This window comes from Melanerpes formicivorus, unplaced genomic scaffold (genome assembly GCF_026170545.1).
Source record: "Melanerpes formicivorus ecotype bairdi unplaced genomic scaffold, bMelFor1.0.p_v2 SCAF_46, whole genome shotgun sequence".
NCBI lineage: Eukaryota > Metazoa > Chordata > Aves > Piciformes > Picidae > Melanerpes > Melanerpes formicivorus.
In genome coordinates this window covers 3,509,509-3,532,910 of record NW_027142398.1, presented here as the reverse complement: position 1 = coordinate 3,532,910, position 23,402 = coordinate 3,509,509, and the positions used below count along the sequence as shown (strand labels likewise).

The 23,402-nt window shown below is 58.9% G+C and overlaps 1 protein-coding gene across 3 annotated transcripts in view; it reads left to right on the top strand.

Annotated features, from left to right (window-relative positions):
- Positions 1-23,402, top strand: part of CDK18 (cyclin dependent kinase 18) — a 37,333-nt gene that overhangs the window by 9,106 nt on the left and 4,825 nt on the right. Inside the window, exons 1-8 of one of the 3 annotated variants that reach the window (XM_068159664.1) lie at positions 10,441-10,458; positions 13,814-13,962; positions 18,090-18,226; positions 19,199-19,324; positions 21,161-21,217; positions 21,768-21,882; positions 22,002-22,096; positions 22,804-22,866. In XM_068159664.1, the coding sequence (XP_068015765.1) occupies positions 13,839-13,962; positions 18,090-18,226; positions 19,199-19,324; positions 21,161-21,217; positions 21,768-21,882; positions 22,002-22,096; positions 22,804-22,866 (717 nt within the window). In that variant the 5' untranslated portion in view covers positions 10,441-10,458; positions 13,814-13,838. Of the gene's footprint in view, positions 1-10,440; positions 10,459-12,876; positions 13,372-13,813; positions 13,963-18,089; positions 18,227-19,198; positions 19,325-21,160; positions 21,218-21,767; positions 21,883-22,001; positions 22,097-22,803; positions 22,867-23,402 lie in introns of those variants that run through there. The other 2 variants (XM_068159663.1, XM_068159662.1) reach the window with 2 other exon arrangements.

Sequence of the window (23,402 nt, the reverse complement as noted above, 5' to 3'; positions counted from 1 at the left end):
GGGGTGACCCCATGTCACTCCTCAGACTGAGCAGGGGCAGAAGCTTGCCAGGTGCTGGGCCAATGCCTCAGGCCATCAGCTGGCAGAGTTTCTTATGGCAGTCTCAAGCGTTGCCCAGTGCAGAGAACTCCTCTGCAGGGCCAGCTCTCCCTCTGGGCCCTCCCCTGGCACAATTTGAGGCCATTGCCTCTTGTCCTGTCACCTGGGACTAGGGAGCAGAGCCCAACCCACACCTGGCTCCAGCCTCCTCTCAGGGAGCTGCAGAGAGCAGTGAGGTCTCCCCTCAGCCTCTTTTGCTGCAGGCTGAGCACCCCCAGCTCCCTCAGCTGCTCCTCCCCAGCTGTGCTGCCCCTGGCACCCCCCGTGGCTGTGGTGCCCAGAGGTGCCCATCAGGCTCCTGAATCCCCTTGGCTGCAGCTTCAGAGTGGTGGAAAGCAGGGGGGGAGAGGTGCAGGGACAAAGTCTTGCTGGAGCCAGCTCAGGCCCGGGAGAAGCTGAGGTGGTGCCTGAGGGAGGAGGCAGCATGGTTTGAGAGCTTCCCATTAGCAGCATGTGTTCTATTTAAGTCCTTAATCCCCTCCAATCCCTTCTTATTAATGATTAATTGTGCAACTAATCACACCATGATAGCAGTGTGGCAAGCACAGTTAGGTGCCCTGGGGGGTGCAAGCAGCCCCCCCCCCAGTCTCAGAGCAGAGCAGACCTGGGGGTGGTGAGGGGAAGGGAAGACCTCAGCCCAGCTCTGGGACTGTTTGTCAGGGCACCTCCTGCAGCAATGATTTGGTTCCTCTGTTTCCCCCTCCTCTAAGTGGAACCCCTGGAGGCCTGGAGCTCTGCCAGGGGGCTCCTGGAAAGCTGGAGAGGGACTTTTTGTGAGGGTCCTTGGTGAAAGGGCAAGGGGCAGGGGTTGGAAAAGCAGAGCTGAAGACAGGCTGAAAGAGTTGGGGGTGGTCAGCCTGGAGAAGAGAAGGCTCCAGGGAGAGCTCAGAGCTGCAGTTCAGTACCTGAAGGGGACCTACAGGCAGGCTGGGGAGGGACTGTTGAGAAGGGCTTGGGGTGATAGGATGAGAGGGGAGGGTTTGGAGCTGGAGCAGGGGAGGTTTAGGTTGGACATGAGGAGGAAGCTCTGCACAGGGAGGGGGGGAGGCACTGGAATGGGTTGCTCAGGGAAGTTGTGGATGCCTCATCCCTGGAGGTGTTTAAGCCCAGGCTGGATGAGGCTTTGGGCAGCCTGGGCTGGGGGGAAAGTCTCCCTGCCCATGGCAGGGGTGGAGTGGAACTGGATGATCCTGAAGGTCCCTCCCAACCCAAACCATTCTATGAGCTGTAAGGTCCCTTCCAACCCTGTCACTGTGTGTGGGAGCCAGGCTGTAATCCTCTCTTAGCTCAGGAGGCTCCTGTGCAGCACACAGCTTATCAGCTTGTGAGGCAGGAGAGGAGGAGGCTTGAACACAGCCAAGAGAGCTTCAAACAGCTCAGCCCCCCTGCAGTCCCTTTCCTCCTCCCCTCCTGAGCTTTGAGCCTGCTGGGCTCTGCTGGGCTGCTGCTGGAAGCCAGGTGGAACTCTCTCTGTGTTTGGGGCTTGGGGGCTGCCTGTGGCATCCCTTCCTGACCACAGACTTGTTTGGGCTGGGAAAAACCTCACCAGAGTCCAAGCAGTGTCCTACCAAGGGCAGTGGGCTGCAGCCCATGGGCTCAGCACGTGTGCAGCCCAGCAGCACCTCTCTCTTCCTCCCAGTGCCCCAGGACTAGAGTCCAGCCATGTGGTTTCCAGCAAGAGAGGGCTCTGCCTCGCTCTGTTTATCTCATGCTGGCCTCTCTTATCTCCCCAGCTTCCAAGGCTTGTGCAAGAATCCATCTGAGCTTGTCAAGGACACCAGAGCTGTGGGCAGCTGGCTGGGGAGGAACTCCACCAGTGTGCAAGAAGAGCTGAGATAGTCCTTAGAGGGCAGGGGGGATGGGGAGGAGCTCAATCAGTGTGGAAGAGCTGAGATAGTCCTTAGAGGGCAGGGGGAGATGGGGAGGAACTCAATCAGTGTGCAAGGAGTGCTGAGATAGTCCTTGGAGGGTAGAGGGAGATGGGGAGGAGCTCAACCAGTGTGGAAGAGCTGAGATAGTCCCTAGAGGGCAGGGGGGATGGGGAGGAGCTCAACCAGTGTGGAAGAGCTGAGATAGTCCCTAGAGGGCAGGGGGGATGGGGAGGAACTCAATCAGTGTGCAAGGAGTGCTGAGATAGTCCCTAGAGGGCAGGGGGGATGGGGAGGAACTCAAGCAGTGTGCAAGGAGAGCTGAGATAGTCCCTAGAGGGCAGGGGGGATGGGGAGGAGCTCAAGCAGTGTGCAAGGAGAGCTGAGATAGTCCCTAGAGGGCAGGGGGGATGGGGAGGAGCTCAAGCAGTGTGCAAGGAGAGCTGAGATAGTCCCTAGAGGGCAGGGGGGATGGGGAGGAACTGAAGCAGTGTGCAAGGAGAGCTGAGATAGTCCCTAGAGGGCAGGGGGGATGGGGAGGAGCTCAATCAGTGTGCAAGAAGAGCTGAGATAGTCCCTAGAGGGCAGGGGGGATGGGGAGGAGCTCAACCAGTGTGGAAGGAGAGCTGAGATAGTCCCTAGAGGGCAGGGGGGATGGGGAGGTGTGCTGGGCATGAAGAGAGGGGTAGGAAAAAAGGAGAGAAATTATTCATTTGCAGTGCTTTGAAGCCCCACCACAGGGCCTGGCTGTGCCTGCCTGCCCCCATGGCTGCCCCTGCAGCCTGCAGGACACAGAGCAGGGAGCTGGGGCTGGGCTGGGCTTGGGGAGCCAGATGTTATTTACAGTGGAACAAGGAGCAAGGTTTATCCAAACAGCCTTTGCTTGCTGGCTTCCCAGAGAGGCATGAAAGGTTGCCCTCCAGAGGGGAGTGAGCAGAGGCTGGCAGGCCCTGAGGTGGTGGAGTCAGCATCCCTGGAGGTGTTCAAGAGGGGATTGGAGGTGGCACTTGCTGCCATGGTTTAGTCAGGGGGTCTGTGGTGCCAGGTGGGGCTTGATGAGCTTTGAGGTCTCTTCCAACCTTGGTGATTCTGTGCTGTTTCACCTCTTTAGTCATCTCTGATCTCTGCTTGGCATCCCAAAGCCTCCATCAAGGCCTTCTGGTGCCAGGCTCTCCCTGGGAAGGCTTTGCACAGGTCTCCTGCCTTGCACCACTTCTCTTCACCTTTGCATTGTGTGCTGGCTGCTGGCCTCCTCCTTCCCTTTGCCCCAGAGGTAGCTGCACTGCAGGGATTCCAGGCAGCTCTGGGGTGCAGAGGATGTCCTTTGGGTTGCTTTAAATACCCTCCCTAGGAATGCTGCTGGAAAGGGACCCAGGCAGCAGGACTCTGTGATCCCTGCTCCCAGCTGTCCCTGCAGGGCACGGTGCCAGCTGAGCTCTGACCACCCCCTGGGCAGCAGGTCAGAGCTGAGTCCTCTCTCTGCCTTCCACATTGCAGGTGAAGGAATGAATTGCCTCCAGCCCTAGATCCATAGAATGGGTTGGGAGGGACCTTGAAGCTCATCCAGTTCCAGCCCCCTGCCAGGGGCAGGGACACCTCCCACCAGCACAGGATGCTCAGAGCCTCATCCAGCCTGGCCTTCAACACCTCCAGGGAGGGGACAGCCACAGCCTCCCTGGGCAACCTGTCCCAGTGTCTCCCCAGCCTCACTGGAAGGAATTTCCTCCTAATCTCCAGCCTCAATCTGCCCTCTCCCAGCTCAAAGCCACTGTCCCTTGTCCTGGCACTCCCAGCCCTTGTGAACAGTCCCTCCCCAGCATCCCTGCAGCCCTTTTCAGGCCCCAGAAGGCTGCTCTGGAGGTCTCCCTGGAGCCTTCTCCTCTCCAGCTGAACACCCCCAGCTCTCCCAGCCTGTCCCCACAGGGGTTGTTCCCCAGCCCCCTGCTCAGCTTGGTGGCCTTAGGCTGGCCCTGAGCCCTCGCTTTGCGCCGCTGCCATCCTCGCAGCCTCGCTCTCGGGTGCCAGGAGCAGAGACCTGGGGTGAGAGCTGAAATCCAGGCTCAGGGGAGGAAAACTCCAGTGCATTTCCTTAAGGAGAAAAGGAAACAGCCTCCCCTGGCTCCTCCTGGGCCCTGCAGGGAAGGGGAATCCTGCGTGGCGGCGGCAGCCGAGCTGGCAGCGCTGGGAGCTGTGTGTGGGCTGGGGAGGGGAGGAAAGCTCCAACTGCAAATGAGAGGAGGGAGGGGGGGAAAGGAAAAGAAGGAAAAGGAGGAAAGAAAACAGCAATTAAGAAGGCAGCAGACCCTCCCCAGCCCTCGCTGCAGGAGTGTGGGGGTGACAGGTTTGCTCTGCTCCCATCCAGCTGCAGGTGGGCTGGGGGGGAGAGGCCTGGGGGAGGTGAGCTCTGCTGCACCAAGGCTCTTCCCCTGGCTGCCAGTGAAGGCAAGGCAGCTGCTGACAGCTTCAGCTACAGGTTAAACACTCCTGGGAGAGAGAAGAGGGGGCTTTGTGTTCCTGAGGATGCCAGCTGGGAGCTGGCAGCCTCTCCCCTGTCTCTCCAGCCACCTGGGGAGGCTGGCTGCCAGCTGTGAGGGTGGCAGTGCTTTGGTCTCTCCCTCTGGAGTGGCTTTCAGCAGGCTCCAGGATGGCTGCCTGGGTTGTGGTTGTGTATTCAGCAGCCTCTGTCCCTTTTAGGATGGGACAGGACAGCCAGGAGGCAGGGAGGTGATGCTGGGAGAGGGCAGCACAGGGCCTCAGGGCTGCAGGGAGCTGCTGAAGGGAAGGGAGGCTTCATTAAGGTGAAGTCCAACCAACACCACCATGCCCACTAAGCAAAGTGGAGTGGGGTAGGCTTAGGTTGGTCCTTAGGAAGCAGCTCTGTACCTTCAGGTGGTGAGACCCTGGAACAGGTTGCCCAGGGAAGTTGTGGGCATCCCTGGAGCAGTTTGAGACCAAGCTGGGTGAGGCTTTGAGCAACCTGCCCTAGTGCAAGGTGTCCCAGCCTGTGCCAGGGGGGTTGAAAGCAGATGATCCTCCCAGCCCTTGCCAGCCCATGGTTCCCAGCAAGGGGCTGCAGTGTGGCAGGGAAGAGCCAGGCTGCCTCAGAATGCAGCTGGGTTTGTGCTGCTCAACTGTGAGTCAGTAATTGGTGGAGTGTCATAAAAGGCAGGCAGCAGGCTGGTCCTTGCTGGTGGAGGTTCCTCCTCAATAACTGTGTTGATATTGCAGCAGCTCCTGACTGTGCTGGGAGCTTGGGGTGCACACAGTGTGCTGCTTTTGGGGTGAGGCACCTGCCCAGCCTGCAAGGAAAGGCTGGGAGCAGAGAGTGAGTCATGGAACAGGGCAGAGCGTGGGGAAGGGTCATGAGGCTGCTCAGCAGCAGCACCTCCCAGAGCATCCCTGTCCAGTTCTGGAGCCCCCATGACAAGAGGGATCTGGAGGTGCTGGAAGGTGTCCAGAGCAGGGCCAGGAGGAGGAGCAGAGGGCTGGAGCTGCTCTGCTGTGAGGACAGACTGAAGGAGTTGGGGCTGTGCAGTCTGGAGAAGAGAAGGCTCTGAGGAGACCTCATTGTGGCCTTCCAGGATCTGAAGGGGGCTCCAGGAAGGCTGGGGAGGGACTGCTCAGGATGTCAGGGAGTGATAGGACTAGGGGGAATGGAATGAAGCTGGAGGTGGGGAGATTCAGGCTGGAGGTGAGGAGGAAGTTCTTCCCCATGAGAGTGGTGAAGCCCTGGAATGGGTTGTGCAGGGAGGTGGTTGAGGCCCTGGACCAGGCTGGCTGAGGCTCTGGCCAGGCTGATCTAGTGTGGGGTGTCCCTGCCCATGGCAGGGGGGTTGGAACTGGCTGATCCTTGGTGGTCCCTTCCAACCCTGACTGATTCTGTGATTCCCTGGGGCCAGGGAAGGTACCATGGAAGCAGTGACACAAGCAGCTCAGGGCAGCTCAGCACAATGTGAGCCCCGGGCTGCTGTGCTGGGTCCCGTGACTGGGATGCCTGGGGTGGGCACGCTGGTTGTTAGCAGCCTATTGTTGTGCCAGCTGGACACTGGACCCTTCTCTCAGGTTGGCATCAGCTGAGCACTAAGTGCCTAGTGTTTGGAGGCTGCTGGAATAATGAGCAGCATTTTCCTGCCTTCCTCAGAGCTCCCCAAGAGCTGGGAGGGGAAGAACCCAAGTGGGAACTGCTGACTGCACCATGCAGGGCTGTGGACACAAAGAGAACAGAGACAAAAGGCAGAACAAACCTCCTTTGTCTGCTCTTGTGCTGCTGGGCTCTGCCTTGTCAGGGCTGGGGCAGGGCAGAGGGGAAATGAGCATCCAGCAGAGCAACTTCTCTTCCCACCCTCCCCTGTGCACCAAGTCCAGGTCATGAAGTCTCCAGAGGTTGTGTGTGTGGAGGGATTTCTTGGGCTGCCCAGAGAGGTGGTGGAGCCTCCTTCCTTAGGGAGGACTCCTCTGGATGTGTTCCTGTGTGACCTGCCCTAGGTGATCCTGCTTTGGCAGGGGGCATGGACTGGATGGTCTCCAGAGGTTCCTTCTTTCCTTGGTGTGAGGCTGCTGGAGCCCTGGAGCAGGCTGCCCAGAGAGGTTGTGGAGCCTTCTTCCTTAGGGAGGACTCCTCTGGATGTGTTCCTGTGTGATCTGCCCTAGGTGGCCCTGCTTTGGCAGGGGGCTTGGACTGGATGATCCCCAGAGCTTCCTTCCTTCTTTGGTGTGAGGCTGCTGGAGCCCTGGAGCAGGCTGCCCAGAGAGGTTGTGGAGCCTTCTTCCTTAGGGAGGACTCCTCTGGATGTGTTCCTGTGTGACCTGCCCCAGGTGGCCCTGCTTTGGAAGGGGGCTTGGACTGGATGGTCTCCAGAGGTTCCTTCTTTCCTTGGTGTGAGGCTGCTGCAGCCCTGGAGCAGGCTGCCCAGAGAGGTGGTGGAGTCTCCTTCTCTGGAGAGCTTCCAACCCCCCCTGGCTGTGTTCCTGTGTGACCTGCCCTGGGTGGCTTTGTCAGGGGGCTTCAACTGATGGTCTCCAGAGGTTCCTTCCAGCCCCTACCATTGAATGATTCTATGAACTGACCCTTCCCAGGTTCTCTCTGTGTCTGTTGAGGTCTTGGAGGTCTGCACATGCTGCCCCTGCCTTGTGCTTTGCCTGTGCTGGCCTCACTTAATGACAGCTTAGGAGGACTAAGGCAGTGCTGCAGAATCAGAGAATCAATAAGGTTGGACAAGACCTCAGAGGTCACCAAGTCCAAGCTGTCACCCAGCACCTCCTGACAACCAAACCCTGGCTCCAAGTGCCACATCCAATCCCCTCTTGAACACCTCCAGGGACAGTGACTCCACCACCTCCCTGGGCAGCAGGATGGGACCCTGCTGTGTGCTCTGTGCACCCCACAGCCCAGGAGAAGGCAAACAAGCTGCCTGTGTCCCCATTCCTGTGCAGGGATGTCATGGAGGTGATCTGCAGCTGGGGAAACTGAGGCACGCCGAGGGGGTCAGAGCCGGAGGGGCAGCCCAGCCTGGCCTGCTTGCCACAGGATCATTTTCCCTCCCAAGCCTCCTCCAAAACCACAGAGGTGGGAAGGGAAGGGCCTCAAATTGTGCCTGGGAAGGTTTAGGTTGGAGATTGGGAAGAATTTCTTTGCTGCAGGAGTGGTCAGAGGTTGGCACAGGCTGCCCAGGGGGGTGGTGGTGGAGTCCCCACCCCTGGAGGTGTCCAAGCCATGGCACCTGGGGGCCATGGTGGGGTTGGGTTGCTCTCAGAGGGCTTTTCCAGCCCAAACTCTTCCATGATTCCATCTCCTGGCTGCTGCCAGCACATTCCTCCTGCAGCACTGCATTTGTTGTAGCCTTGGAAGCCAGCAGTGCAAGAGGAGGGGGAAAGGGCTTCAGTGTGAGGCTGCCCTGACCCCAGGGCCCCCCAGTTCCCTTCTCCATCGTGCCCAGGGATGATGTGGTGGCCTTGCTGTTTGCTACAGGGCTCCTGTAGATTGATAGGAATTGACTGAGCAACCTTCCCTGCAGGATCTTGACCTCCTGGCAGGGGCTTTGATCCGTGTGGAGGAGGGAAATGTCAGGAAGCCTGAAGAGCAGAGCTGAGCTGAGCAGCAGGAGGCAAATCTGGAGGGAGGAGAGCTGGCTTTGCCCTCTCATCTCTCACCTTTTGGGGGCAGGAATTGTGGACACTGCTCTGGCTGGTGAGCAGAGTCTGCTGCCCAGGCTGGGGGCTGAGCAGTGTGTGCCCATGGCTCTGCTGGGCAGCCTCTGCCCCTCTGAACCAACCTGCCCAGGCACTGTGTGTGCCCATGGCTCTGCTGGGCAGCCTCTGTCCCTCTGAACCAACCTGCCCAGGCACTGTGTGCCCATGGCTCTGCTGGGCAGCCTCTGTCCCTCTGAACCAACCTGCCCAGGCACTGTGTGCCCATGGCTCTGCTGGGCAGCCTCTGCCCATCTGAACCAACCTGCCCAGGCACTGCCTGTGCTCTGCAGCATCAGTCATGGGGGAGGGAGCAACTGGGAGGTTCTTACCCCAGGGAGGATTTTGTGCCAACAGCTGAGCAGCCAGGAGATGCCCTGCTGGTGGTTGGGGGCTGATGCCCTGCTGGTGGTTGGGGGCTGATGCCCTTCCTGGCCCCTCTGACCTGGCCCTGGGATGGTTCCCAGCTGCTGTGGGATATTCAGCATCACCCCTGATGGTGTTAGAGTCATCTCCAGCAGCCTGCCATGGCCCTCTGACCCCAGAAGAGATCAACAAAGGTGGGGAAGGGTCTGGAGAGCAGATCTGGTGAGGAGCAGCTGAGGGACCTGGAGAAGAGGAGGCTGAGGGGGAGACCTCATTGCTCTCTACAGCTCCATGCAAGGAGGTTGGAGCCAGGTGGGGGTGGAAATGGCCTCAAGTTGCACCAGGGCAGGTTTAGGTTGGGCCTTAGGAGACTTTTCTTGCCTGAAGGAGTACTCAGGTCCCTAAAACATCTTTCCCTTGAGCCCTACCCCAGAGAGCCAGTGGCTGCTGCTGGGTTTGCCTGTGGGAACAGTCTGGAAAGCCTTGAGTGTGGCTGTTGCCAAGGCTCTGAACCCAGAGCCTGAAGAATCCTTGACATCTTGTCTGGATCCTGTGAGGAGCTTTCCTGATGGGACTCAGCTTGGGGCTCTCTGAAGTGTTTTAGCCAAGTATTTACTATCTGCCTCTCCTGCAGTAAGCTCAGCTCCCTCACTGCTGGCTCTGGTCCCTGCTCCTTGGCCACCTTCCAGCCTGGGTGATTTCATGTTTGCCTAAATTCCTTCTTGCTGTTTTGGGATCCTTCTGCCTGTCTGCAGCTCTGCACAGGAGGATCTGGGGCTGCTGGTGGACAACAAGTGGCCCAGGAGCCAGCAATGTGCCCTGGCAGCCCACTGGTGTCTTGAGGTACATGAGGAAGAGTGTGGGCAGCAGGATGAAGGAGGTTCTCCTCCTCTGCTCTGCCCTGGTGAGGCCACAGCTGCAGTGTTGTGTCCAGTTCTGGGCTCCCCAGGTCAAGAGGGACAGAGAATTGCTGGGGAGAGTCCAGGTGAGGCTACAGAGATGCTGAGGGGCTTGGAGCAGCTCTGGGAGGAGCAAAGGCTGAGAGCCCTGGGGCTGAGAGCCTGGAGGAGAGCAGCCCCAGAGGGGAGCTGAGCAATGCTCAGCAAGAGCTAAAGGCTGGGGGGCAGGAGGCTGGGGCTGGGCTCTTGGCAGTGGTGCCCAGGGACAGCACAAGGGGCACTGGGCACAAACTGGAACCCAGGAGGTTCTCCCAGGAGAAACTGCTTTGGTGTGAGGCTGCTGGAGGCCTGGTGGACACTGCCCAGAGAGGTTGTGGAGCCTCCTTCTCTGCAGAGCTTCCAACCCCCCCTGGCCATTGTGCTGCTGGGCAAGCTGCTGGGGGTGCCCTGCTGGAGCAGGGGGGGTTGGACTGGGTGAGCTCCAGAGGTCCCTCCCAGCCCTCCCCATGCTGGATGCTGGGATCTGGATCCTAGCAGGCAGGGTCATGTCCCTGCACGTTGTTGCTCACCCAGCTTCTTCCTGCAGTTCAGGGGCTGCTGCCGTTTCCTTCCCCCGCCCCGAGGTCCTTCAAGCCGTGAAGCAGATGATGTCATTGCTGCGCTTAGCAAGCGCTGCTTCTCTCCGGAGGTCAATGAATGCCTTCCCTTCCCTTCCCCGAGCAGGCTGCTGCGGAGCGTGGTGCTGAAGGAGAGGCTGCTGCTGAAAGCGCTGCCTTTGAGAGCCCTGCTGTGCCGCTCGGCAGGGCTGGAGGAGGGGAGGGCTGGAGGAGGGGAGGGCTTTCGGAGTCACAAAGGTTGGAGAAGCCCTCTGAGGTCATCCAGTCCAGGCAGCAACCCAGCACCACCACGGCCACCGAGCCACGGCCCCAAGCGCCCTGGCCACAGGACTTTGAGCCCCTCCAGGGATGGGCACTCCACCACCTCCCTGGGACTCCACCACCTCCCTGGGCAGCCTGTGCCAGTGCCTGACCACTCCTGAAGTGAGGAAATACTTCCTAATGTCCACCCTGCCCCTCCCCTGCTGCAGCTTGAGGCCTTTTTGGTGGTGGAGTCCCCATCACTGGAGCTGTTCAGGAGGAGACTTGAGAGGGTGCTGGGTGCCATGGGTTAGTTGATTAGGTGGTGTTGGGTGATAGGTTGGACTCAATGATCTTGAAGGTCTCTTCCAACCTGGTTTTATTCTATTCTATTCTATTCTATTCTATTCTATTCTATTCTATTCTATTCTATTCTATTCTATTCATTTGCTCTTCTCCTATCCCTTCTTGAAGGTGTCCAGAGAAGGGCAACAAAGCTGGGGAGGGGTCTGGTGCACAGCCCTGGGAGGAGAGGCTGAGGGAGCTGGGGTTGCTTAGCCTGCAGAAGAGGAGGCTCAGGGGAGACCTTCTTGCTCTCTCCAACTCCCTGAAGGGAGGTTGTAGCCAGCTGGGGGTTGGGCTTTTCTCTCTAGCAACAAGCACCAGCACAAGAGGACACAGTCTCAAGCTGTGCCAGGGGAGGTTTAGGTTGGAGATGAGGAGAGAGTTCTTCCCAGAGAGAGCTGTTGGCCATTGGGATGTGCTGCCCAGGGAGGTGGTGGAGTCCCCATCCCTGGAGGTGTTCCAGAGGGGATTGGATGTGGCACTTGGTGCCATGGTCTAGTCATGAGGTCTGTGGTGCCAGGTTGGACTTGATGATCCTTGAGGTCTCTTCCAGCCTTGGTGATTCTGTGATCCTTACCTGGGAGAAGAGCCCAACCCCTGTCTGGCTTTGATGTGGAGAACACATTGACAGTCTGAAGCTTGAAGGGCATGTGTCTGGCATCCTTCCTTCTCCTCCTCCTCCTTCCTCACTTTGCAACTCAAAGCAGTCTGCAGCCTCCCTTCCCACCCCCAGCCCTGTCTCCAGGCTCACCTCCATGGCTGGAGAGCCTTCACCCTCAGGTGTTTGGGCAGCCCTGGCGGCGGGGGCTGAGCAGGGCTGGCTGAGGTGTGTGGAGTCCCCAGGCTTCAGGTGAATCCCAAGGGATTTCCAGGGGATTGCACCCGCAGCAGGGCGCCCTGCCTCGGCCCGGAGTGTGGCAGACACCCAGCCTGGGCGTTTGTATTGCTGAGGGATAATCCTTTAAGCTCTCAGATGCGGGGATGTCGAGCCGAGGGTGCCTGTTGCCCTGGCGACGCGGTGCTTTAGCTCCCGGATGCTGTGTCTGATCCCATCCGCCTGGAATGTGATCACCGTTTGTTTGTTTGTGCTGAGAAACCCCGAGGGGGCCGGGAGGGAGTGGGGGGAGCCCGGGAAGGAGGCTTGGCTGCTCAGCTGTGGCAGGGACACCCTGGGCCGGCTGTCTGAGCTGCTCCAGGCTGCAGGAGGAGCTGCAGGATGTGAGTGGTGGTGCAGAGAAGAACTTTCTGTGCAGCTTTTGGTGCCTGGTTGGTACCAAGCATTGATTTATTTTGCCCCCCACCCCCCCTCCAAGATCCCTCCTTGGGTTGGTGGCTGAGAGTCCAGTGCTGCTCATGGCAAATCCCCTCCCAAAAGAGGTTGGAGGGTCGAGGCCATAAGAGCTGGGGAAGGAGCAACCTTACACTCATCAGGGGGGGAAGGGAAGAGGAACAGACCCAAACCTGCTCCTGGGACTGGAAGGGGCAGAGCTATGGCTGGTTGGGTTGGGACACTGAGGTCTCCAGGTCCTAGGAGTGTTGGCTGTTTGCTCAGTGTGCTCAGCAGGAGGAATTACCTCCAAGTGCAGAGGGGCTGGTGCTGAAGACCAAAGCAGGCACAGCAGCTTTAGCAGGCTGGTCCCAACCGTGCTGCTAAGCTGTGGACAGAGCTGGCAGGAGGCAGAGCAGGGAAGCAGAGCAGTTTGTGTCTGCAGAGCACCCAGAGCAAGCTCCCTGAGCCTGCTGGTGTGGCTGCTCAGCCTCAGCTCACTGCCCCAAGTGCCCCCTCCAGGGTTTGCTTCCTTTAAGGGGTTTAGTGCTTTAATCAGATCCCTGGCTAAGGCGATTCTGATGGAAGCCTGCTCAGGGTGAGTCATTGAGGAGCTTGTGAGCAAGCTGTGAGCTCCAAGCACCTCCCAGCCTGGCTCTGCACCTCGGGGATCCCTCTGGGCCGCTGCTGGTTTCGCTCAGCATTGTGCTGCTGGCTCAGGAAGTCTTTCTTGCAAGGGCAAACAGCAGAGAGCCAAGCTGCCAGGGCAGGGCTGGGGGGGTGGCAGTCAATCTCTGCTGTCCCTCTTCACCCTTGCCTGCCTGCCTGCCCTTTCTGCCTTGCTTTTCCCCATTCCAGGCATTCTTCTTGTTTCCAAGGATGCTGCAGGGCACTGCCTGTGTTGGCACTGATGGTTCACTGGGCACAGCCCTGCCCTGGGCTCAGCTCTGATAGCCAGCTCAGGAAAAGCTCCCTGCACCTCTTGACCACAGTCAGCCCTTAAAGACAAGAGGGAGCTGATTGCCTGGGTGGCCACAAGCCCCTTCCTTGGCTCTGACACAGCAGCAGTGCCTGGGAGGAGAGAATCATGGGATCATGGAATTGATTAGGTTGGAATGGAATGGAATGGAATTGGAATTGGAATAGAATTGGAATGGAATAGAATTGGAATTGAATGGATTGGAATGGAATGGACTGGAATGGAATGGAATAGGGATGGAATAGGAATGGAATGGAATTGGAATGAAATAGAGTAGAATAGAATAGAATAGAATAGAATAGAATAGAATAGAATAGAATAGAATAGAATAGAATAGAATAGAATAGAATAGAATAGAATAGAATAGAATAGAATAGAATAGACCAGACCAGACCAGACCAGACCAGACCAGACCAGACCAGGTTGGAAGAGACCTTTAACAAAAGCCCTCATCAAGTCCAACCATCAACCCAGCACCACCATGGCCACTAATCCCTGGCCCCAGGTGCCTGCCCCCCTGTGTTTTGTGCCCCTCCAGGGCTGAGGACTCCACCACCTCCCCGGGCAGCCTGTTCCAACCCCTGACCACTCTTGCAGGGAAGAAATTGTCCCTAATCTCCAGCCTAAAGCTCCCCAGGTGCAACTTGAGGCTGTTTCCTCTCAGCCTGTTGCTTGTTACCAGGGAGAAGAGACCAAACCCCAGCTCACTCCAGCCTCCTTTCAGGGAGCTGCAGAGAAGCAGGAGGTCTCAGCCTCCTTTTCTCCAGCCTCACCAATCCCAGGTGCCTCTGGAGCACCTCCGGGGGGGTGAGGACCCGAGGGACTCCTGCAGGTTCCCAGCAGGATGGGGGTGCTGCCAAGCCCAGGCAGCAGGCACTGGGAGGCTGGGGGCAGGGGAGGTTGTGCCGTGCATCCTCTCAGCCTGCTGCTCTCTCCCCTCCTGGCAGGGCTGCGCCATCCCTTGCCGCTACCATGAACAAGATGAAAAACTTCAAGAGGAGGTTTTCCCTCTCAGTGCCTCGGACAGAGACCATCGAGGAGTCCCTGACAGAGTTCACAGAGCAGTTCAACCAGCTCAACAACCGCAGGAATGAAGGTGAGGAGCCCCCTGGGCCCCTGACCTGCTGCGCTGGGGCCGGCCGGGGAGCGTCTGGGGTCAGCGCTGCCGACAAACATCTCCACTCCTGCCCTCCTGCCTGGCCCTTCCTCCTGGGTGTGTTGATGTGTGGAAAGTTCCTGTCCCTCGCTCTGTGGTGCTTTCCCCCTCCAGCCAGCAGGGTTAATCACAGCTCCTCATTAAATCTGAGGAGAGATTTATACCTGCACACAGAAAGCCCTGGGGGGGGCAAGGTATCTGCACAGAGCTGTGAGGAAAGGCACAGCCTGTGGTTTGGGGACCTCTGGGACCTTCCCCTGCCTGCCCTGAAGTGGCAGTGGTGATTGAACCATCTCCAGGGCTCCAGGCTGGCAAGTCCCCCAAGCCAAAAGAGCTGCAGGCCCTGTTCAGGGCTCGCTGAGCCCTCCTTAGCTGCTGGGCTCACAGCCTGCAGCTGGGGGAAGCAGCCCTCAGGGAGGGTTAGGGTTAACATCACTGCGAGCAGAACTGGGCACAGCCCTTCTGCACACAGAGCAGCCTCACTGCAGGCTGGGGCAGGCTCTGCTGGCTCCAGCTGTGGGCATTTCGAGGGAGAGGCAGTGCTGGAGGCATGAACTGGGAGCAGCTGAAGCCAAGGCAGCCATGCATGGACAAGCAGACAAGAGCTGCTGACAGGCAGGGGTTTGGAAGCCTGATAAAGTCAGGCTGGATTCATCCAGGGGTGAATTCAGTGCTGCACTGCGAGGCTGAGCTGCTCCTGGCCATCACATCCTGTGTCTGCTGCTGCCTCCTGACAAAGCAAACCCTGGCACAGGCTGCCCAGGGAGGTGGTGGAGTCCCCATCCCTGGAGGGCTCCAAGAAACCTGCGGCCATGGCACTGGGGGCCATGGTTTAGTGGCCATGGTGGGGTTGGGTTGATGGTTGGACCTGATGATCTTGGAGGTGTTTTCCAACCTTAATGATCCAATGGTTCTAAGCCAACTTGCTTGCCAGAGGCCAAGCCAGGCATGTGCCAGTGCCCTCAGCCCCACTTGGGTCACACTCAAGCTCTTTTTTGCCCTCACCCTGCAGCCACAATGGGTAGAAACTTCTGCTGCAAGCAGGGGCTGAGGCCATGATGTAATTGCCTGGCACTGGCATCTGCCCCAGCAGGCAGAGACCTTCTCCCTGCCAGCCAACCTGCCTGAGAGAAGAGCTGCAGTAACCTCATTTGGAGCTGCCCTGCCTCACTCCTGCAGCTCCTGATGCTCTTCCTATCCCCTGGACACCCAAGCTGCCCCCAACAGCATTCCCTTCACAGCCCCCCCTCTCCCTGCTCCCCCCATGCACATAGCTCCCCTCACACCCTAGCAAACAGCCAGGGCTATAATTAGACTTGAGCTCTTAATTAGATGTGCAGAAGCTGTGGGGATAAACTGGAGCAAGGCTAAGGAAGTCCTGGGCACTGGCAGCTGCTGCTGCTGTTGCCTTCCCTGGGGGGGACCTCTGCCCTGGGCTGTTTTGAGGCTTGTTACCTCCACTGAGCAAACCCAGGCTGTGTTGGAGAGGTGATGTCCTCATCCCTCTGCCTTGCTGAAGCTTCAGTCATGATCTTTCCTTTGCCCTTCAATGGCAAACCAGTGCCTGGCAGCATCTGCCTGCCCCCCTCCTGCAGCTTTTGGTCTCACTCCTGGGGTAGCCAGGAGAGAATTAAGAGCAAAGTCAGAGTGGCCTGAACTTGGGCCAGGACTTGAGGACATTCCCAACCCTGTGGCTAGAGGCTAGAGCAGTTCCTAGGCCATGACTGTGGTCAGGAGACCAACCTGCCTGGAGACAGGAATGCAGCAGGATGCTGGGGTCCACCAGCACCCCCCTGGGGTACAGCTCCTCCTGTGCTGCTACAGGCTGCCCCAGTGCCAGCCCTCACCAGTCAGTAAGTCTCTCCCTGCCTGGAAGTGGCACATCCAGCCACAGCTCCCTCTCCCCCTTCCATTCCCTGCTCCACAATTCCCAGCTTGCACCCAAGCCCTCTCCCACACAGCACAGCCAAACGTGGTCCCTGCTGCTCCCACCACCCCCAGCCCTCCTCCTGCTGCCCAAGATCTCTCCATTAAGTTTCCCTTGGGGGCTGTGAACAGCCCCAAGGAGTCACCTCCACAGTGCCCTCCAGCTCCATCTCCTGCAGGCTGTGGCTGCTGTTGATGGAGAGCCCTGACAGCCACAACCTCTCTGAAGCATCTCTTTGGCCACTTACTAAAACCCTTCATGGCTGAGGGAGCTCTTTGCCCACAGCCCTGTGCCAGGAGGGCTGGGATGAGGGTTCCTGGAGGCAGCAGCTCCAAGGGGCAGAGCTGGAAGCAGGCATGAGCCCCAGCAGCCTGGGCTGAAGGAGGCTTTTGGGGCACGGTGAGAGGAGGCTTCACACTTTGCACAGTAATTAAAAGTTCTAAGTTGGGCAAGCAGTGAAGGGTTCTGGCCCCTTTCCTGAGGAGATCAAAGCTTGTTTTGGCAGAGGCAGCATTTAAATCTCTTCATTAAGAGAGGCAGAAGGCTCCTCAAAGCAGCTGCCATGTCTGCAGGCTCCCTGGGATGCCTTTGATATCCCACGTGGCCTCCCTGCTGCAGTGCCAGGGCTCACCCTCAGCCACATGAAATGTGGGGCAGAATCCAGCAGGTCCTCGAGGTTTGCACACCCAACAGCTTCCCATCTGCCCCCAGGAGCAGCCAGCAAGGCCCTGCAGAGCTGGAGGCAACCTCAGCCCCGGGAGAGCACAGCTCTGCAGGGCTGGGCACCTCTGGGTGCTGTGGGCACCTGGCAGTGACCTCGAATCAAAGGATCATTAAGGTGGGTGAAGACCTCAGAGGTCATCAAGTCCATCAACCCCTGATGGGGTGGATTGGGCACCTCTGGGTGCTGTGGGCACCTGGCAGTGACCTAGAATCATTAAGGCTGGTAGAGGATCTTTAAGATCAAGTCCAACCATCAACCCCTCATGGGGTGGATTGGGCACCTCTGGGTGCTGTGGGCACCTGCCAGTGCTGCTGGCTTGCACCTACCAGGCCAGGCTGCATCTCCTACCAAGACTTTGGGCTTGCTTAGCTCTGGGAGCCATGGGAAGTGAATTCACTGGAGCCAGCTCAGGAGGATTTTAAATGGCCTTTGGGGTTTGTTTTATTGTTGGGGGTAATTGGCTTGGGATTTGAGCAAGTTAAGCAGATCTGATCCAGTTTCCTTGGCCTGTGGCAGCTTCATGCCTGTGGTTATTTCAGGGAGAGTTTCCTGGGAGTGTTCCTGCACAGACAGATGGCCAGAAAGGGACAGGGACCAGAGTCCCACAGTGGTCCTGGGAGACTCTGTGCCTGGGTCTTGTATCTGCCCCAAAACTCCTGGCACTGCTTCAGATGCTCCCAAGGCCAGTGGCACGGGCTGGAGCCACCCCTTAGGTGTGGGCTGTCTGTGCAGGACAGCCTGCATCCCTTGCCTTGCAGGTCCCCTGGTTCCCCAGTGACCATGGCACAAAGCCACATCTCTTCCCAGGTCACTTGCCTGCCACCTCTCATCCATCAGCTGAGCAAAGCCGAGCCAGGTCCCAGCCCTGCTCAGCACCCCGTGAACGCCAGCCCTCCCTCTCCAGTCTCCAGCAATGAGATCATTGCTGGCTGCCTCAGCAGCCTGGGAGCTGGGCACTGAGCTGTGGGGCTGTGTCTCTGCAGCTCAGGGACAGGGCTTGGCAAAGGGGCAGGGACACCGAAGTGGGCTCTGTTTGAAGGTGGGAAGGTGCTGCAGAGGGCTCTGGCCAGGCTGGGCTGATGAGCTGAGGGCAGCTCTGTCAGGTGCAGCAAGGCCAAGGGCTGGGTCCTGCCACTTGGGTCACAATAGCCCCCAAAAGGCTGCAGGCTTGGGGCAGAGAGCTGGAAATTGCCCAGCAGAGAAGGGGCTGATGCTGGAGCAGGAGGCTGGAGCACAAAGCTGGAGCACAAAGCTGATGTTCCTTCTGCTCCTGGATGCAGAGAAGTCTACCCCATGGCCCCGGAGCACCTCTGGACCTCCCCTGCTCTCGCTCTCTTTACTCCAGAGCAAGCTCCTACAGCCGTGGCACTTCTGCCACCACACCAGCACCTCACTCTCCTTTCTCTTTGTCCACAGACCTGGCCCAAGGCCACCTGCAGCTGGGCAGGGAGCTGGAAGCAGACAGCAGCCCCATCTCCCCCTCGGAGGCGGAGGCGCAGTCCCCGCCGGGCGTGCGCTACCGCGGCAGCAGCCAGCGCCGCTTCTCCACCGAGGCAAGTCCTGGGCTGGGCACAGGGCGCCTGGCACGGCCTGCCTGGCACCTGGCACGGCCTGCCTGGCACCTGCTGCTGCCTGCAGAGCTGCTCTTTGATGCAGGGGGACCTGCCAGTCTCAGGCATGGGCCCTCATGGCCACGTTGTCTGCAGTGAACCGTACTTAAGGGATGTGGAGACCTCAGAGTGTCCTTTGGGTAGCTGAGGGGGAGCTGCAAGAAGGCTGCAGAGGGACTGTCCCCAAAGGGCTGCAGGGGCAGGACCAGGGGCAGTGCTTTGAAATGAGAGCAGAGCAGATTTACATGGGATGTGAGGAACAAGTTCTGCACCAGCAGGCTGCTGGAGCACTGCAGCAGGTTGCCCAGGGAGGTGGTTGAGGTCTCATCCCTGGAGATATTCAGGGTGAGGCTGGAGAGGGCTCTGAGCAACCTGATCCAGTGGAGGATGTCCCTGCTGGCTGCAGCAGGGGGGGACTGGATGAGCTTTGGAGCTCCCTTCCAACCCATTCTGTGATTTATGACAAAGGTTTAGGACCAGGCTTGGTAGAGGTAGATAATAGTTGGCCTCAATGACCAAATGAGCAGAGGAGCCCCAGAGGGGAGCTGATCAAAGTTCAGCAAGAGCTAAAGGCGTGAGGCTGGGGCCAGGCTCTGCTCAGCGCTGCCCAGGGACAGGACAAGGCACAATGGGCACAAACTGGAACCCAGGAGGTTCCATTTGACCAGGAGGAGAAACCTCTTTGGTGTGAGGCTGCTGGAGGCCTGGAGCAGGCTGCCCAGAGAGGTTGTGGAGTTTCCTTCTCTGTGGAGCTTCCAACCCCCCCTGGCTGTTGTGCTCCTGGGCAAGCTGCTGTGGGTGCCCTGCTTGAGCAGGAGGGTTGGACTGGCTGATCCCCCAAACTCTACTATTCCCTGACTCTGTGATTCTTCCATCAGAGGCATTCACCACCTGCTCTTCTGGCCCTCCCCACAGGATGTCAGCAAGCGCCTGTCCCTGCCCATGGACATCCGCCTGCCCCCCGAGTTCCTGCAGAAGCTGCAGATGGAGAGCCCAGAGTTCCCCAAGCCCCTCAGCAGGATGTCCAGAAGGGCTTCCCTCGTAAGTCTGCCCCTGCAGAGCCAGCAGTGCCAGCCCCAGCAGCTCACTCCCTGCACACCAGGCCCAGCCAGCAGATGCTCGTGCTGGCTGCCACCCACCCGTGCAGTCGTGGCCTGAAATTGGGCCCAGGGAGAGCCTGGCTTGGAGATGAGGAAATATTCCTTCTCTGCAAGAGTGGTCAGGGGCTGGCACAGGCTGCCCAGGGAGGTGGAGGAGTCCCCATGCCTGGAGGGGTTCAGGAAGTGTGTGGCCGTGGCACTTGGGGCCAGGGTTTGGTGGGCATGGAGGGGTTGGGTTGCTGCTTGGTCTGGATGCTCTCAGAGGGCTTTTCCAACTGAAACAATTCTGTCATCTCTCCCACATGCACCTCTGGGCACATCCCCAGGCCTGCTCACCCCTTCCCTCACCTCTCCACCTACCTGACTTCCCTCTTGGCCTGGCTCCTTCCAAACTGGAGGAGGTGGAAAGCCTCCAGTGATTTAGCAAGTGCTGGAGCCTCCTCTCGTTGCAGTGCAGAGCCATAATGGATTGGCCTTGGCAGTAGCTTTGGCATTTCAGCCTGTGCAGGAGCAGAAACCCAGCTGCCCTCTTTACAAACCTGCCAACAAGTGTCCTGCTGCCCAGAAGTGCTCAGGGCTATGGAGGTACCAGAGGGAGGACTCAGCAGGTGCCCTCAGATCTGTTCATGGGGAGAGAGGAGGAAAGGAGAGCTTGCATCTGCTTGCCCCTGCTGTCTGAGCAATAAAATAGACACAGCCACAGCAATGTGCCATTCATATTCATGGTCCCCTCCATCAGTAAAGACCTGCTGCTGCAAAACCCAGCTGGCAGCAGCCTCCTCCTTCTCCTGCTCAGGACACATCTGATCCCAGGCTACGCAGTGGGGTTGGAGAAGCCAAAGTGGACTAAATCAACCCCAAACCGCCATGGGGTTTGCTGCTCCAAATCCACCCTGCCTGAGTCAGACAGCAGCTCCCTTGTTGTGGGGCAGCTCAGGGGAGCTGTGGTGGTCTGCTGAGAGCCTCTGGCAAGGGAAGGACCTCCCCATGGGGCAGAGCTGGTGAGCAGGGCAGGCTGCAAGAGCCTCCCAGGTCTGGAGCTGCTGATTTTAACATGCAGTGCTCCAGGGGGGCTCCCTTCGGTGGGGGCTCCAGGGCAGTCCTTCCCCTGCCTAGCTCCTGGGGTTGGCTGCAGATTGACATCTGCCCATCCAGCTCCATCTGCTGCTGGCAGCAGGCATGGCAGCAGCCCTGGGCACAGCAGGAGGGCTCCTGGTGCTGGGCTGCTCTGCTGGGCCTGCACCCATGCAGACCTGCTGCGTGGGACACCAGCAGCACTTTGTGAAGCTTGAGCAGCGAGGGGAGGCCCTGGCACACAGATCTGCCAGGACCAACCCAGGAGGGGTCTCTGACCCCACAGAAGATGGCAGTTGCAGGGCTCTGCTAAGGGCTGACACCCAAATCTGTGGCCTCACAGGGGTTGTCCTTCTTCCACTGGCAGCAGGAGAGCAGCTCTCAGCAGCACATTGCAGAGAGTCCCTGCTCCAAACAGGGACACGTCCCTGGCAGGCTTGGTTTGGACAGCACACACAGACATGAAGTTGTGGGCTTGGAAAGCTCTCCAGCAAGGGCTGGGCAGCAGCAGCAGCAGCAGGGTGGCCTGGAGCTTCTCCAACCCAAAAGAGGTTTTCTGGCTGAGGGAGGGTGCTGGGCTTTGGGTGCTTGGATCTGCTGCTCCTAAAGCTGTCCCTGTCCAATGTCCTCAGCCTTCCTCCCCCAGCTGAAGCCATCCCTGGGGGAGATCCCTCCCAGTGGTGTTTTCCTTTCTCTCTTGCAGTCAGATATTGGGTTTGGGAAGCTGGAAACCTATGTTAAACTGGACAAACTGGGAGAGGTGAGTAGCCTGAGGGCCCCCTGGAAGGATTTGAGTTAGCAAAGCAACTTGGAGTGCAAGGGGCAGGCTGTGGCCAAACTTCTTCCATACCTGGCAGTTCTGAGACCAAATGGACCTCAGACTTGGTCCTGTACCTTTCCTCCAGCTGGGGTGGAGGCCTGCCAGTACCTGAAGGGGGTCTACAAGAAAGCTAGGTGGGGGGCTTTGCACAAGGTGATGGGATGTGAGGGGTAGGGTGAGGCTTTGAGCTGGAAGAGGGCAGGTTTAGAGTGGAGATTAGGAAGAAATTCCTGACAGTGAGGGTGGGGAGACACTGGAAGAGGTTGCCCAGGGAGGTTGTGGAAGCCTCTTCTCAAGACCAGGTTGGACCTTGAGCAAGCTGGGCTGGTGGGAGGTGTCCCTGCCCATGGCAGGGGGGGGTGGGTGTTGGAACTGGATGATCTTGAAGGTCCCTTCCAACCCAACCCAACCCAACCCAACCTGTGATTCTGAGGGTTGTGCCACCCTGCTGAGTGCTCTGCATGGTTTGTGTTCCCTCTCTCCCCACCAGGGCACCTATGCCACTGTCTTCAAGGGGCGCAGCAAGCTGACTGAGAACCTGGTGGCCCTGAAGGAGATCCGCCTGGAGCACGAGGAAGGGGCACCCTGCACGGCCATCCGGGAGGGTGAGGGCAGCAGAGCCATCCCCCCCCCCCCAGCAGGAGCAATGCCAGGGCATGGGTGGTGCAGGGCAGGAGTGTGCCCAGCTCCTGCTGCCCCAACCTGCCCCCTCCTCTCCTTGCAGTGTCCCTGCTGAAGAACCTGAAGCACGCCAACATCGTCACCCTGCACGACATCATCCACACCGAGCGCTCCCTCACCCTGGTCTTTGAGTACCTGGTGGGTCTGGGGGCAGGGGGGAGGTCAAATGTCCTTGGCTTTTGCTTTGGGTTGGTCTCTTCTCACATGCAGCAAGTGGCAAAATGAAGCTGGAGGTGGGGAGATTCAGGCTGGATGTGAGGAGGAAGTTCTTCCCCATGAGAGTGGTGAAGCCCTGGAATGGGTTGTCCAGGGAGGTGGTTGGGGCCCTGGACCAGGCTGGATGAGGCTCTGGGCAGCCTGATCTAGTGTGGGGTGTCCCTGCCCATGGCAGGGGGGTTGGAACTGGATGATCCTTGTGGTCCCTTCCAACCCTGACTGATACTGTGATACTATGATCTGCCAGGGGAAGTTCAGGTTGGAGGTTAGGAAAACTTCCTCCCCCCTGAAAGGCTTCTGGGGCGCTGGCCCCAGGCTGCCCAGCGAGGTGGTGCCAGGTTGGACTTGATGATCTTGGAGGTCTCTTCCAACCTTGGTGATTCTGTTGGTGGAGCCCCCAGCCCTGGAGGGGTTCCAAAGGCACTTGGCTGTGGTGCTGAGGGACGTGGGGGGGTGGTGGTGGCGGCTCGGTGGCAGTGGAGGGGCTGTGAGCTGTGGGTGGGCAAGGGGTTGGATTTGATGACCTCCAAGGTCCCTTCCAGCCTCAGCAGCTCTGTGAGCTGTGGGAGGACAGCAGGGGGTGGTGGGGGCCGAGGGAAGGGGCAGCTGATGAGTGCTGCTCCTTGCAGGAGAATGACCTCAAGCAGTACCTTGACAACTGTGGGAACCTGATGAGTGTGCACAACGTGAAGGTGAGCTGATGCTGAGGGCTCTCTGTGCCCCCCCAGCCTCCCCCTGGGGAGCTCACCCTGGCTGCAGGCCGGGGTGCTGCAGGGCTGGGTGAGGCTGGCTGCCCCTTTCCCTCTTCACTTCAGCTTTCTCACTCTTCTTTGAGCTTTTCCAGCCTGCTCTGATGCTCCATCAGCATTTCCCCAGTCACTGCCCCCCCCCCCCCCTCAGTAAAATTCCTGGGCACACAGACTCTGTTCAGCCCCTTTTGCCCAGGGAGGTGGTGGAAGCCTCATCCCTGGAGGGTTTCAAGGCCAGGCTGGATGTGGCTGTGAGCAACCTGCTGTGGTGTGAGGTGTCCCTGGCCATGGCAGTGGGGTTGGAACTGGCTGAGCCTTGAGGTCCCTTCCAGCCCTGACAATTCTCTGACCCCATGATTCTTTCCTGCACTGCTGGGGGGGGAGGGTCTGAACATCTGTCTGCAGTGTCTCTCACCCCAGGCCAGAGAGTGGCACCCCCAGAGCTGGGCAGGGGGAGGGCTGGGAGCAGAGGGTGGCAC